The 14725-nt window shown below is 35.6% G+C and overlaps 1 protein-coding gene across 1 annotated transcript; it reads left to right on the top strand.

Annotated features, from left to right (window-relative positions):
* The first annotated feature begins 1184 nt into the window (after positions 1–1184).
* LOC145634759 (rhodanese-like domain-containing protein 8, chloroplastic) lies at positions 1185–10751 on the top strand. The gene is made up of 8 exons (XM_081686142.1): positions 1185–1563; positions 3786–3839; positions 4416–4562; positions 4662–4821; positions 5271–5362; positions 8524–8627; positions 8758–9030; positions 10441–10751. The coding sequence occupies exons 1-8, from the start codon at positions 1240–1242 to the stop codon at positions 10589–10591; spliced, it is 1305 nt and encodes a 434-aa protein (XP_081542268.1). The 5' UTR covers positions 1185–1239; the 3' UTR covers positions 10592–10751.
* The last annotated feature ends 3974 nt before the right edge of the window (positions 10752–14725 follow it).

The following is a 14725-nucleotide window of genomic DNA, read 5'->3' on the forward strand; positions in this document are numbered from 1 at the left end:
ATCCATGGCCCATCCTTAAGCACGAAGTCATAATCATCCTTGTTGTTGAATCGAACAACATAATAGGCATGGCCGACATCCGTGAGAGAAATGTCACCCTTCAAACTCCATTTGGCCCTGAGTCTTTTCACAAGAACTTCATAGCTCAATCTCTTATCAAATAGCTTGATAATGAACGCATCTTTCCAAGGCATTCGCAGCCGTCGCTTCTCCTCCTTGGTTAGGTAAATTGTCAGACAACTATCTTCCTCATCACCATTATCTTCCGGGACATCATCATCCGATTCAATTTCTCCATCGAAATGTTCCCCATCAAATAAAGGGTTGACATTTTTGTCAAAACTCCCCGACGCTTGACTATATGGAACCCTAGGGTTCATAGGGACATTCATCTCAATAGAATTTGGCACAAATGAGACCTCTGTGTCCATCGCATCTTCATCAAAATGATCAACTTCATTAGAATTCCTCTTAAATTTCTTATTAGAGCGCTGGAGAATATCACTCTCCTCACTTGACAGACTCTTCGCTCGCTCGCTCTCCATTTCTTTGGTTTTAGGTTCCTGAATACCTTAATGAAGCTCTAATTTTCAATTTTTCTATGTTCTTTTTGTAATAGAAATTTCCTCATAAATTTCACATATTTCATTCACGGATTAACACTAATATTTTTAGAAGGATTTTTTTAAGAGCTGATACACATACAACCATTGTAGTATGTTGTCCCTATATACAACAACATTAGAAACTTGACACATTATCAAAAGAGGAAAGAAAACTAGGAGTCAAATTACAAATAACTGAGAGCACTCACATTTGAAAAGTTATAAAGAAGACTGAATTGTAATTGTATAAAAAATTGGTTGTAAGATACAAACACACACACACACACACACACACACACACACACACACATATATATATATATATATATATATATATATATATATATATATATTTTTTTTTTTTTGAGGGATCACATATATTTAATTAGGGGTGTCTATTCAATTTTTGGTTTAAAGTTAGCCCAAATTCATTCCAATACAAATAATTTCGATCTTACAAAACCTTAATAAAAATCCGCCTTAATCAAGAATTTATGCTAGTTTAATGTAAACCGGGCGCAAGTAAAACGTTTTGTAGTCTCAAATTGTACTCTCTCCATCCATAAGGAAGCTTTATTAACTTGTAATTGCAACCGTTAGACAGGATGAGGTACTATGCTTCTGGCTTCTGTCTATGGCTTCCCTCAACATTACTCTTCCGCCATTAAAACCCATTTCATTTTCTCTCTTCTCTCTCTCTCAATTCCATGGCCGAACACTCCCACACCATCATTCTTCAATACCCACGTCTTCTCTTCCTATTCTACCACACGGCCAAATCCAATTTTTGAAATTCAAAACTCCCAAAATCACCTGCACTTTCTCTTTGATTCCCACCACTTCTGGGATTCCCATTGTTGAAGATGATGAAAGTGGGTTTATAGTTGTAAACTTTTATCACTTTGTTTATATTGAAGACCCTGAATTTGAAGTTTCCAAGCATTTATCCGTTTTAGAGGTTCATTTCTAATCTCTTCTCAAATGCAATTATGTTGTTTGGTTCGATTGAGTGAATTGGAGGAATATGTAAGAGGGTGCTTGGTTCACACGATTAAGGTATAGAGTACTTTGTATGAATTTAGAATGGCTAAATTAAAAATGTCCTAAACATATGCTCTATACCTTTATTGTGTGAATTCTTGTACATATTTGAACATCCATTATAACTTCAGATTGGAGTAATTATATTGGGATTTTATTTTCATTTATTGGATTTTTTTTATATGGATGATAGATTTATAATTGGAGAAATTGTGTAGGAACAATGTAAACTTAGCTTGTTGTAACTGTGGCTCATGGGAGCTCTTATAGTTGGCAAATGAGCAAAAACTAAGTGTGGCTGTACTATGCAACTGAATGTGGTTGTATTTTGCGTTGGGTACTCCCTGGTGAAAACTATTATATATACCCGGGTGCACCGTGCATCCAACTAATTCAAAGTTAGTTTTTGCTCTTTATTTGATGATTAAATGAATAACAATCATTAAAATGAGAACAAAAACTCATGGTTACACTAAACACCCAGTTGTATATAACAATCTCTCATTCGTGGTGTATATTGGACATCGTTGCACCAATAGGTTTTGTGAAAATTATTTTTTTCATTGGGGTGATAATTGAAAAGTGAGGATGGTTTTGACTAGGGTGTAATCGAGTTGAGCCCAAGTTGCTGAGCTTTTATGTTCATGTATACTTAACTTAGGCAAGTCTAACCTTGAGCCCAAGCTTTCAACTGAACTCAATACGTTCTAGTTTGGTTTGTATAGGAACTAATAGTGTTTGTGGACGGTTCATAGATGGCTCATATACTATTCGAGTCAAGATCATAAATTGGCTTATGAAAGAAACACATTTTCTTATGCATGAGGTTTTTTTTCCTATTATTTAAAGTGATTTTCACTTTAAACATTTGAGATTATCAAAATGAAGCTGAATAATCATATCATAAATTTTGTGAATTAGTCAATAATGTTCATTAAATGAGCTTTGAGCTTTTTCTTAAAAACCGATGCTGTTCATGAACATAAATAAACAAGCTTGTTCGTGAATATAAATAAACAAGTTGTTCACGATTAATATATATGAACGGTTATATCACTATATTTATTATTCATGCTCTAGCAGTCTAGCTCATTCATTAAACAATCTTAATAATTGTTAAGCTTGGTCATTTATTATATAAACAAATCTTATTGAGCTTAAGCTGAGCTCGTGCTAGAGTTGCTTATTAAGAATCTCAGCTCATCATTAACTGTGAAAGCTGTGGTAACCAAGATTATAAAATCGCCAAAATTGTGTTAAAGTTGTGTGATTTCTTAATTACTTTAGTTTCTACAAAAAATATTCATTATATTATTATTTTAAACACTAAAATTAGAACAATGGTAACAGGCTGTGAAACCATGAAGTCCCAGATTAGTTTTTCTTATATATACTCAATTTCCACGTACTATACCAATGGGTACACTAAGTTTTTAGAATTTTACTTGAAAATTTCCTTCCATTATGTTCACGTTGCAAAATAAATGTGTGGGATGTACGAAAAAGGGAAAGACAGAAGGATAAAAGGCATAGGAAAAAGGAAATGAATAAAAATTAAAATTTATCACTAATTTATTAAGTAGGCTATGAAGTAAAGGACAAAACAATATATATGGCAGAGTTAGTTAGCTATATTGACATAGAAAAAAGTACTTAAGTTTTTGCAGCTTGTTATCTATAAAACCGTCTATTTCACGTGCTGCAAGTCTGCAACACAATGCTATATCATTCATGAATAGAATGCTTCATGTTTGCTGACAAAGCACTTTCCTTACTTTACTCTGGTTTCCCACTTATAGTGAAACTTTTGCTTTCAAATTCTGTATATCTGTAGTTAGGAGCATCGAATGTTCTAGAGCTCTATTTTGAAGTTGAAATTATGAAAATTTCTAAGAAATTTTGACCATAGCCCTTCTTATCATCTTAAAGTATAATAATTTGTTAGGCAAGGATCCGGATTGTTATACTCTTTCAATTTCAGACAATGCAGTCTAGTCATATACTTTTAATCAATTATTTAGATTTATTGATTCTTTTTCTTTTTTGTTCAGTAATATTGGCTTTATGTTATGCAAAGATATCTATACGTAGCCCTTTCAAGATTTGTAAACTACTTCTCTTTACTGATAATGTGACCAGGAGCTTGATATACATGGACGGATATATATCAATGAACAAGGTGTTAATGCACAGGTATAATTATCCTTTTGTTGGGTTTATTTTATTCTTTTTCTTATTGATCTTCAAGCCACATTACTTGACCAGTACATCTCATTATGTGTATAAAAAGCATATTGTCCTTTGCTGCTTCTGTAAAAGACTTTTCCTGAAATTCTATTGATGATCGAAGCTAATAATTACAGGTCTTGATATACTTGAGTTCATTTTGTTCTTACGAATCTATATTCTTTTGACATATAATCTGTTCCTCACTACCACTTCCATACCACGACTATAAACTAGTTAGGTTCAGAATTGGAATGGCAATATCTTGTTTGCAGAATTTTGTTAAAACTGAAAGTTTGTGCTATTGACATTACCCAATGATGGTTCACAGTGTATCTGACAGTTGTGTTCATTGAGTTCAATTTCACTCATAACGGTGCTATGAGTTCTCAGGTGTAAACTGGTGTCCTTGTTTTTGGGTTTAACGTGCTTCATGGCCTTGTAGGGTTCTTAGGTCATCTTTATAAATTCGTACTTTTGGGTCTAGGCTGAATTAATGACTGATTTCTTATTTAAATTGACATATATTCTTTGTTATCACAGTTTAGTGGACCATCAAAAGATGCTATGTCGTATGTGAAATGGCTTAGAGATGACCAAAGATTCACTGATATTTTGGTCCAAATTTCTCCTTCTAGTGGACATGCATTTCCAAGGTTGAAAATGCGTTACAAGCCTTCACTAGTTCAGGCAAGTTCAATATGCAACATTTTATGACAACTGTCACTCATTATATCTTCCACCTATTGCTTTTTTGTCAATTCTTGATTGACATTATTTGACGTGTAGTTTGATTTAGGAGCTCAAGATCTTCCACTCCTTGATCCCTCAATGCGTGCAGAACCTCTATCACCATCTGAATGGAGGGCTAGGTTAAAGTCACTAGATAGCAATCATGACAAAGCAAATGACGATCACAAGAGTTGCATTTTGTTGGATGTGAGAAATGGTACCTTTTTGCTTCATAGTTGACTGTGATTTTAACCTTTAACTAGAAAATTTGGAATTCCTAATGATGATAATTAGCAGAAGGATTGGAGAAATATTTTGCAATGTCTTTACCAGTTTTGAAATAAGAATCCTGCTGTTCTCTTTTGCTCTCTAAAATTATATATTTGTTAAAATATCTCCATTGTTCTAGATTATAGGCAGTGAAGATTTTGCAAATTTTACTTCTTTCTTACTCTAAACATCAACAGTTTTCCCCCTCTTTTTCTTTGTCTTTGTCTTTTTTTTTTTTTGGTGGGGGGAGGGGGGGGGGGGGGGGGGTGAATGGGGTTGATCAAGTCCCTTTTCCTGATGTGTGGCTCTAATGTTTAACTTTTATGCTGTGATATTAGATGCTTTTAAACTTTGCATGTCCTTATTTCAGAGATTAAGTTTGCCTTATTGTGTCAGGTTATGAATGGGATATTGGTCACTTCCAGGGGGCTCAACGTCCTGAAGTTGACTGCTTTAGAACTACTTCTTTTGGGCTATCAAACCTACAGGTATTGCTTGACAGAAATTTTGGTGTACATTTAATTCTTGGTGTTGACCATACGTAATAATCACTTTTGGTTCATTTAGCCGACCCAACTTATGGGATTAAGGCTTTGATTGATTGATTTAGCTCTTGGTGTACAAGAAGATCTTGATTTGTTAGAAAAAAGCAGTTCTTATTAACAACACACTAACACAGTATCCCGTATAACTTAATTACTAATAGAAAACTCTGTGACATGCTGCATGATGAAAGCCAATATGCTCTGTCTGCCCCACAATGTTTTTGACACTTCCCTTGTATGGATGTCCCAAATTATCTCGACCTTACTCTTATGAGTCAAAAAAAAAAATTCTTCTCTCTCTATCACGTCAACACTTTTTCAGCCGATATCAAACACTTTTAGTAGGAGGGATAACCAAAGTTTGGGAAGTTGCAGGCCTTGCAGGCGCAAGGCATTGACGAAACTGATATTAGCGGATAGTGACTGTCCATGAACAGGACTGCAGCATATTATAATGCATTCTAGATTCAAATTTAAACTCAGTAGTGCTGATATAGTAAATACATTTAACATACAAGTACAACCTTTATTCACTAATGTAAATGGTTGAGAGAAATGAGAACTCAACCTGAAACCTGAAAGTGGAATTTGCCGTTGTTGAATGATGCCTGAGATGAATGAAAAGATTTTCTCAGTGTTAGGATTTTGAGAAGCAAAAGGATTAAACTCCCTGTTGATGGAAAAAGGGCAAACTGGCAAAGATCATGGAATAAAACTTACATATATATCAACTTGCGTATAAGAAAGTATCTGCCTACTATCTTGGAGAAAGGTTCAAATTTTCGGCTCCTTCTAGATTAATGTTCTTAGCTGACTGAGGAGGCCAGGTTAGTCGAATGATGGTTAGGTGTTCAAGGACGCAAGGTGACCTTGTTTTCCAGGGTATAGTATTGTAGAGCGAATGCCTGGAGCCAATGTTTGAGTACCAGGCATCGTGTATGATGGAGACCAAGGCATAGATTAGACTACTCATTCTGAAAGAGTGTATCTTAGCACAGTGGCTGATAGTGTGTCAGTTTATGTGCCTATCCAGTTCTATCTAGATGCGTTGGGTCTTTGAATTAGACTCTCTTGGCTAGTCTACTTGTGTATCATGTATTCATGTGTGACTTGGGTTAAGGACTCATGGTGACCTTGCTACTCGTCTTTATTGCTTTCTTAAGATCCACTTGGTTTAGACATACATTAAAAGATGTCTGTATGTATATGGTTAGGCTTACATTATAAGTTTATTTGCTTATGGCTTGATATTGTTTATCCCATTATTTAAGTTAGTTACTCTTGTCGTAGTTGAATTAAAAAAACTTGATATGCTTTGTAACTAAGATTGAAAGGTTGAATGTGATTAATTATGTAATTTGTGTTATAAGCTTTCGTACTAGAGAGAGTTTTAAATCTCTTTGCAAGGATTCCTTTTGTTCCTTGGTCCATTACATTGGACTAATACCTCTAATGACCTAATAAGTGTACTTGAGGAGCCCTAAAATTGCCTTAAACTACTCAATCTTCCAAACCATTAAATATTCAATTTTTTTTTTGTCAAGAAAACCAATAATCTCATAGTTTCACTGATGAGATCCTTGTCAATGTGCCCATGCCATGGGATAAAAGGTGGCTTGAGATTTCCTAAAGTCTTCTGTAAGAGTACAGAGTTGAGATTTGGGCTATCCTGTTTTTTGCTTTCTTTTGCAGGGAGTCAAGGACACCTTAACCTCCTTGTGCATTACCTTTGCTAAAGCTTTAGTAATATTTCTTTTAATCAAAATAATGTACCCATGCCATACTCCTATGCAAATCTTGAATTATCTTCGACAATAAGGTGTACCCAAACTTTGTTATTTCCTACTAAGTTGCATGTATTTTACAATTTTTAACCACAATATGTTTCTAATTTAAAGCTGACTTCTTAATGGATGTGGACATTCTGTTATGATTTTTGGAAATCTTTTGTGCAACATCCTGTCATAGACTGTGTTCTTGCAATTCGAAGCTTCTGTAAATGCTTTATATAACCCTCTTAATTAAGGTAGCTTAATTATTTGAATTTGTGGAGATAACTTACGTTTCCAGTGTTTTTTGTATTGGCACACTTGTATATTGATCAGACGTTGCTTAGTTTTGAAGCACTAGGTAAATATCTCTGGTTTGTACTTTGTTATCAGATATTCTCTTAAAGTTGTTTTTCCATTGTGCTCAGAAGACTTGCTTTACCATAAATTTAGAATTATTTTACCAGAGATCTAAGTATAGTCAATTAGTCAGTATACTAAATGAACTTTGGCTTGTGAAGTCCCTGGTAAAGGTATGCATTTGATGCCACATTGATGTCAGACGGGAGGATTTTCGATGGATCTTTATTGAATAACTAAATGACTTTGACAACACTAACAACCACCATCATCACCACCTAGTATGGATCCTGTTATGAGCAGAGTTTAGGGACGTCAGATGAACAAACCTTTGTTATGGACTGGTTTGGTCGAGTTATAAGATCGAATAAACAAGAGATTCAGAAGACAAAGGCTTGAGCTTTTTGATTGATAAAGAAGAAAACTGAAATATAAGATGATAGCTTGAGGCTATCGGTCTCTCTAGCAGCTTGAGGCTACAAGTCACTTTCATTTCATTCATATTCTCACATAGTTGCTACTACTGTTCTATTAGCTATTTATATTCAAGACTAGCATGCCCTAGGCTTAATTAATTTTGTCTTCTAATAGATCATAAAATCAGAGAATCAGCTTGCCCATTGCACCGTTGCTCAATGCCATAGTGGAACATTAATTTGCTTTGTCTTCATCTTCCCTGCTGTCACTTGGTGGCTGATACTTGTTTCCCTCCTTTTGGACAAACCCTGCTTTTCCTTCTCCCCTTCTCTCGTGTACCTTTAGTGGTAGTTTGGGTGCACTAGTTGAGTCTATTACAACCTTGATGTGCTAATAAAGCAGGTTAAAATCCTCTTTTAATGAAGATGATATTGTTTATTCTCCTTTTTGAGATATTTTTCCATGAGCACTACACTGGAATCTTCAAAATTTGAGTACCATTAGGTCATGAAATTGTTAAACATGTGATAATGTTCTCTTATGTGTTTTCCAATTCAGGTGACTGATTCAGATCCTTTAGTGAATGTTGATAAAGATAAAACAGATATTTTAATGTATTGTACTGGAGGAATTCGCTGTGATGTATATTCTACCATCCTCAGGTTGTTCCCTTCTCTTATTCAATTTACATACTGTGCTTAAAGTTCAGTGGAAGTTGGAATATCAACAAGTATTGTTTACTTTCATCTTAATGACTTTGTATGATGAATCACCTAATATAAAATTTAACAGACAAAAGGGTTTCAAGAACCTTTTCACTTTGAAGGGTGGTGTTTCAAATTATCTCAAGAAGGAAGGTCCAGAAAAATGGGTTGGTAATTTGTTTGTATTTGATTCTCGCCTCTCACTCCCACCAGCCACTTTCAAGCCTGGAGCCACAACCTCAACTGGAAGTCAGGAAGCTCCAGCTAATAGCAAATTTGCTCGATGTTACATATGTGGTTCACAAGTCAATGAATTAAGACATCGGAATTGTGCAAATCTGGACTGCAACCTCCTTTTCCTGTAAGTCATACCACAAATTCAAGTCCAAATTTGGATCTTACAAATGCATGTCTATTAATTAAACATAGTGAATATTATAACCTCCATTTATGTGAGTTAAGTAGCAATTAAAAAATAAACTCAGAAGGGGGGCTACACTTGCAGGAGGGTACTTTAACATTTACAATCGTTGTTGCATGCCATACTTTTATCTGATATTATTAGCCTTTACATTTCTTATCTGAATTTATCAGAAGTTATTTGCCTTCATCCTATCTTATGTGTACTTGTTAGACCCAAAATCAATGAAAATTAGGTGAAGAGAAGCATTTGAGTATGTGCTATTCACCTGATAATTATCAGAACTTATTAGAACTTAATTTGATTGTAAATCAAACTTGTGTAGCTCTTTTTAACCTTTATAAGATCTTAACTCAGGTTGTTTTTCGTTAATATTACTAAACATATTTGAACTTACTAAATTTTATCGAAACTTATTTTTCTTGTATTGCGTAGAAATAAGGTGAACAAGATTGACTTAATGATTTATGAAATGAAATAGTCCAAATAAGTGAAGTAGAGGATGATGAAAATAAATGTTGCCATAAAGGATATAAACGGAAAGTAAGTAGAACTCAGTAAAACAATTGAGAACAACAAAGTTATGAACTCCAGAAAATGGAGGCAGTATTATATTTGAAGCTTTACCTTGAAAAAACTCCTTCTAGTAGCACCACCCCCTTGTATGGTATGGTATGTGCCACGTCATGTGTATACATGATTTGTCAGTGGGCTTTCTATTGTTTACTTATATTTTAAATACTCGCAATGAAAGAAAGGTCATTTGCTTAGATTTAACACCTATATTGGCTATATAAAAACAATTCACTAATAAAATCTTTCTTCGTATATTTTATTGCAACACTTTTTAACCTTTTCACTTTTCGATATTTCATGTATTAACTTTGATCATTTGTACTTTATTAAAAACAAAAAAACTGTCAAATAGGAAAATATTGTTGGATTGGCCATATGCCTACCCAGTTGTGGTGATGCTGCCCACTATAAACTCCTTCATATGCTGGTTAAATCTATGATACTCATCTTTAATATCACTACTCAATCCATCTCTAAATAATATGCCACATTGTGTATTCCGTACTTTAGGCTGTCCCAAAAAAGTGGACCACTGTATATTTTGCAAGTCAAACATTGAACTCTTTTTTTTTTTTTTTTTTTGGGTTTCTGATACCTCTAAGTAAGGGCTTTATAGAACAACTGCACTGCTTTGATTAAGTTGAAATTCTTATGTAGTGGAGAATAGTTTTGGAATTAGTATTTACTTAGAATGTTGGTAAAACCTCCCTGTATTAGACTTGCTTGAAAACCTATCTATTTTTGGGGTTCAATAGCTGTTTGTTTTTGCTGCAGTTGCTGCAGAAACTGTGTGGAAGGATTAAGAGGTTGCTGCTGTTCAAATTGTAAAACTGCTCCACGGCTAAGACCTGTTTTGTTTGGAAGCGTACGGTACCAAAAATGGCATCTTTATCGAGATAGCAAGATTAGAGAAGAGATTTCTTAGTTTAAATCAGACAGCACTAACATCTCTCTTTTTGCATTTGATTTTATGTTATCATCTTCTATGTTGATGTGTAGCAGACTGAACTTTTAGAAAATTCAATGCATTTGTGCCTTTTGTAAATATATGTGATGAGAATGAAATTCGAAGTCCAGGATTTTGATTAGGTTGAGTGATATAGTGGATTAGTTAAACTGGCGCCTCCGCCTGTTACTCGAAGAATAACTGCCATGGAAACACAAATAAAGAATCTGGAACAACAAATTGTTGATCAAAATTCTCGATTTGATCCAAAATTTGATGAGATGCTGAAGATGTTGCAAGCGATTCAAGCTGAGAAGGTTTCGGTTCCTTCTTCTGCTCCTTCTGAACCGTCCTCTCCTTCTTCATCATTTTTCGACAGCTTAAACAGGTCCAATTCTACCAGGACCTTAGGTATGAACCCTAAATTGGAGTTTCCTAAATTTAATGGCAATAATCCACGAGTTTAGGTAAAGAAATGTTGTAAGTACTTCAGTTTGTGTAAGATAGCCGATGAACAAATATTCGATTTAGCTTCTTTGAACATGACTGATAAAGCTGAGAGTTGGATGATGAACTATTTGTCTGTTAGGAGAAATGTGATTGTTGATTGGAATGATTTTGTTGCTGATTTGTATGCTCGATTTAAGGATAGTTCTACCATAGATGTTGTTGAACAATTTAATAGACTTCAGCAGCTTGGTTCAATTGAGGATTACATTGATTGCATTTGAGAATCTGAGGTCTGTGATGTTAATGAATAATCATATTTTACCAGATGCATACATATTAGAAAGCTTTGTAGGGGGATTGAGACCAACCGTTAAACCTTTTGTTAAGGCTTTCAAACCTTTTACTATTGCTCGTAGAGTATGCTCGATCTTCCTTGGCATCTGTTCATCTGAATTTCAAACCACCTAAATTCACCGCCAAATCTTTGCCTCCCAGTACCCTACCCCCTTTGCTACCAACACCACAAATTAAACCATCTTCTTCTTCTTCTTCTCAAACCTCACAAACCTCTAAACCTTACAAACACATACTTGCTGATGTTAGAGCCGAAAAGATAGCCAAGGGCCTTTGTTACTACTGTAACCAACCCTATAATAGGGAACATAGGTGTCAATTCAAGAAACCACAGCTGTTTACAGTTGAAATCCCCGGTGAATATGAAGTAGAGGAGGAGTAATTAGAGTCAGATCTTGAGGTGGACTCTAAACCCAGATATTTGTCACTGCTTTAGCTGGAAAGCAGTCTTTTCAGACTATGAGAGTAAAAGGGGTGGTGAATGGGAAGGATTTTCATATCCTTATAGACTCTGGTAGTACTCACAATTTTGTTGATGTGAACTTGGCAACAAAATTGGGGTGTAAATTGGATCAGATTCCATTTTCAGTTGGAACTCATATTCCTTGTCAGCCTATGTGTAAGGGATTCACTTGGGAGATGCAGGGTCACAAGTTTGATGCAGATGTATTATTGATTCCTTTAAGGAGTTGTGATATGGTGTTGGGTATACAGTGGTTGAGGTTGCTAGGTCTTATCAATTGGGAATGGAGTTCAATTTGAATAATAAGAAGTTTGTGTTGAAAGGGACACCCTCAAGGAGACTTTCAGTTGTAGAAGGAAATCCTACTGAAATTTTTTTTGAGTCTGCAGCACAGTTGTGTTCGATGTAGGTGTTTGGGGTTAGTGACTGGGAACATGACAATTCTGACTTGTCTCAATTTTAACTAATCTTAAACAACAGTTTAGTGTGGTGTTTGAGAATCCTACTGCATTGCTACCTGAAAGGGGAGTGTTTGATCACTCTATTCCTTTGTTGCACTCCTGTGAGCATTAGGCCTTATATATATTCTTTGAAATATAGGGATATTATTGAGCAATTAGTGTAGGAAATGTTAAACAAGGGAATTATACATAATAGCTCAAGCCCATTTGCTTCACCTGTTGTGATGGTGGGTAAGAAGGATGTCACTTCGAGGTTATGTGTGGACTACAGGGAGCTTAACAATAGGACAGTCAAAAACAAGTTTCCAATTCCAGTTGTAGATGAGTTAGCTGGTGCAAAATTCTTCACTAAGTTGGATTTAAGAGCTGGATATCACCAAATGAGGGTGACTCCAAGTGATGTGTATAAAACAACCTTAAAAACCCATACAGGCCATTATGAGTTTTTAGTCATGCCATTTGGACTGACTAATGCTCCTACATCATTCCAAGGCTGGATGAACCATGTATTTAGGTCACTTCTGAGGAAGTGTGTGCTTGTCTTTTTTGATGATATTATGGTCTACAGCCGATCTTTGAAGGATCATTGGCAGCATCTAGCTCAGGTGTTTACCTTGATGAAAGAGCACTGTATGTTTATCAAGGAAATCAAATGTATCTTTGCTACAAACAAGGTGGAATACTTAGGACACTATATTATTGAAAATGGTGTGGAGACTTATCTTAAGAAAGTTGCTGCAGTTAGTAGTTGGTAGTTCCTTCTAATGTTAAGGAACTTAGAAGCTTCCTAGGGTTGATAGGTTACTATAGGAAGTTTGTTATAGGTTATGCTGTATTGAGTAAGCCTTTAACAGATCAATTGAAGAAGAATGGCTATAATTGGACTGAGGAAGCACAGTAAGCATTTGAGCAACTTAAGGCTGCATTGGTTTCATCACCAGTGGGCCATTCCAGATTTTTACAAACACTTTGTTTTGGAAACTTATGCTTCAAAATCTGGCATTGGAGTAGTGTTAATGCAGGAGGGGCATCCTTTAGCCTATATTAGTAGGGCATTAGGTTCAAAATGGCAGAAACTTTCTGTTTATGATAAGGAGTTGCTAGCCATTGTGTTTGCTGTTCAGAAATAGGAGCAATATCTTGTTGGGAATCACTTTGTTATCAAGAGTCTCAAGTGGTTACTGCAAGAGAAGATTTCAATTTCAACTCCATTTCAGCAATTTTGGTTATCAAAGCTGATGGGTTTTGATTATGAAATACAGTGTAAATGTGGGAAGGAGAATGTAGCTGCTGATGCTTTATCCAGGCTGCAAGGTTATGAGATTTTGTGCTTAGCTGTGACAGTATTGGATTCCAACTTGGGGTCTTTAATTGCTTCCAGTTATCAATTGGATGACAATTATGCTGCAATTATACAAGCTTTATTGAATGGAAACTTGGTTACAGGGTTCCAATGGGATGGTACTCTTTTAAAATAAAAAGGGAAGATAGTTGTGGGCCCTGATGATCAGTTGAGGCACAAAATATTGTCTTATGAGTCCCCCGAGAGTGGACATAGTGGAAGGGAATTGACTCTGAGAAGAGTTAAGAGACTACTAGAGGGGTTTGACCTGGTATGCGAGTTCCTTTGTGAGGAAGTGTATTGTGTGTCAAGCAGCTAAATATGATACACACATGTGCCTATCCTGGCCATTTGCAACCTTTGCCACTTCATGAAGAGGTTTGGATGGATACATCTATGGATTTTATTACTGGCCTACCTACATGGCACAGAGTTGTTATTGTCTACTGAATATCACCCTCAGACACATGGAGGTGGTCAATAGATGCCTTGAAGCTTACTTAAGATGTATGACAGGATCAGCCTCAGGAATGGCATAAGTGGCTATCTTTAGCTGAATGGTGGTATAATACCCACTTTCATACTGCAATTCAGTTAACTCCATATGAAGTGGTGTATAATCAGCCTCCATCTTTACATTTGCCTTATTTAGCCGGAGAAGTAAGGAATGATGAGCTTGATAGAAGTTTACAAAGGAGGGGAAACATGATTGCTAATCTGAAATTTCATCTAGAAAGAGCACAGAACAGGATGAAAACTCAAGCAGACAAGCATAGGTCTGAGAGATCTTTCATGGTTGGTGATTGGGTTTGGTTGAAGTTACAGTCATACAGGCAACATTCAATGCAGAGAAGGGGAAATCAGAAGTTGGCTTATCAGTTCTATGGTCCTTTTCAAGTTGCTGCTGTTATTGGGAAGGTGGCATATAAGCTTAAGCTTCCTACAGATGCCAAAATACATGAAGTTTGTTCACAGAAACTTTGCCCTTAGTTTCTCAAATACCACTTGTGTTTCAAGGCTTTGAAGTTGATTCTGACACCATT

This window comes from Chenopodium album, chromosome 6 (assembly GCF_948465745.1).
Source record: "Chenopodium album chromosome 6, dcCheAlbu1.1, whole genome shotgun sequence".
NCBI classification, from domain to species: Eukaryota; Viridiplantae; Streptophyta; class Magnoliopsida; order Caryophyllales; family Amaranthaceae; genus Chenopodium; species Chenopodium album.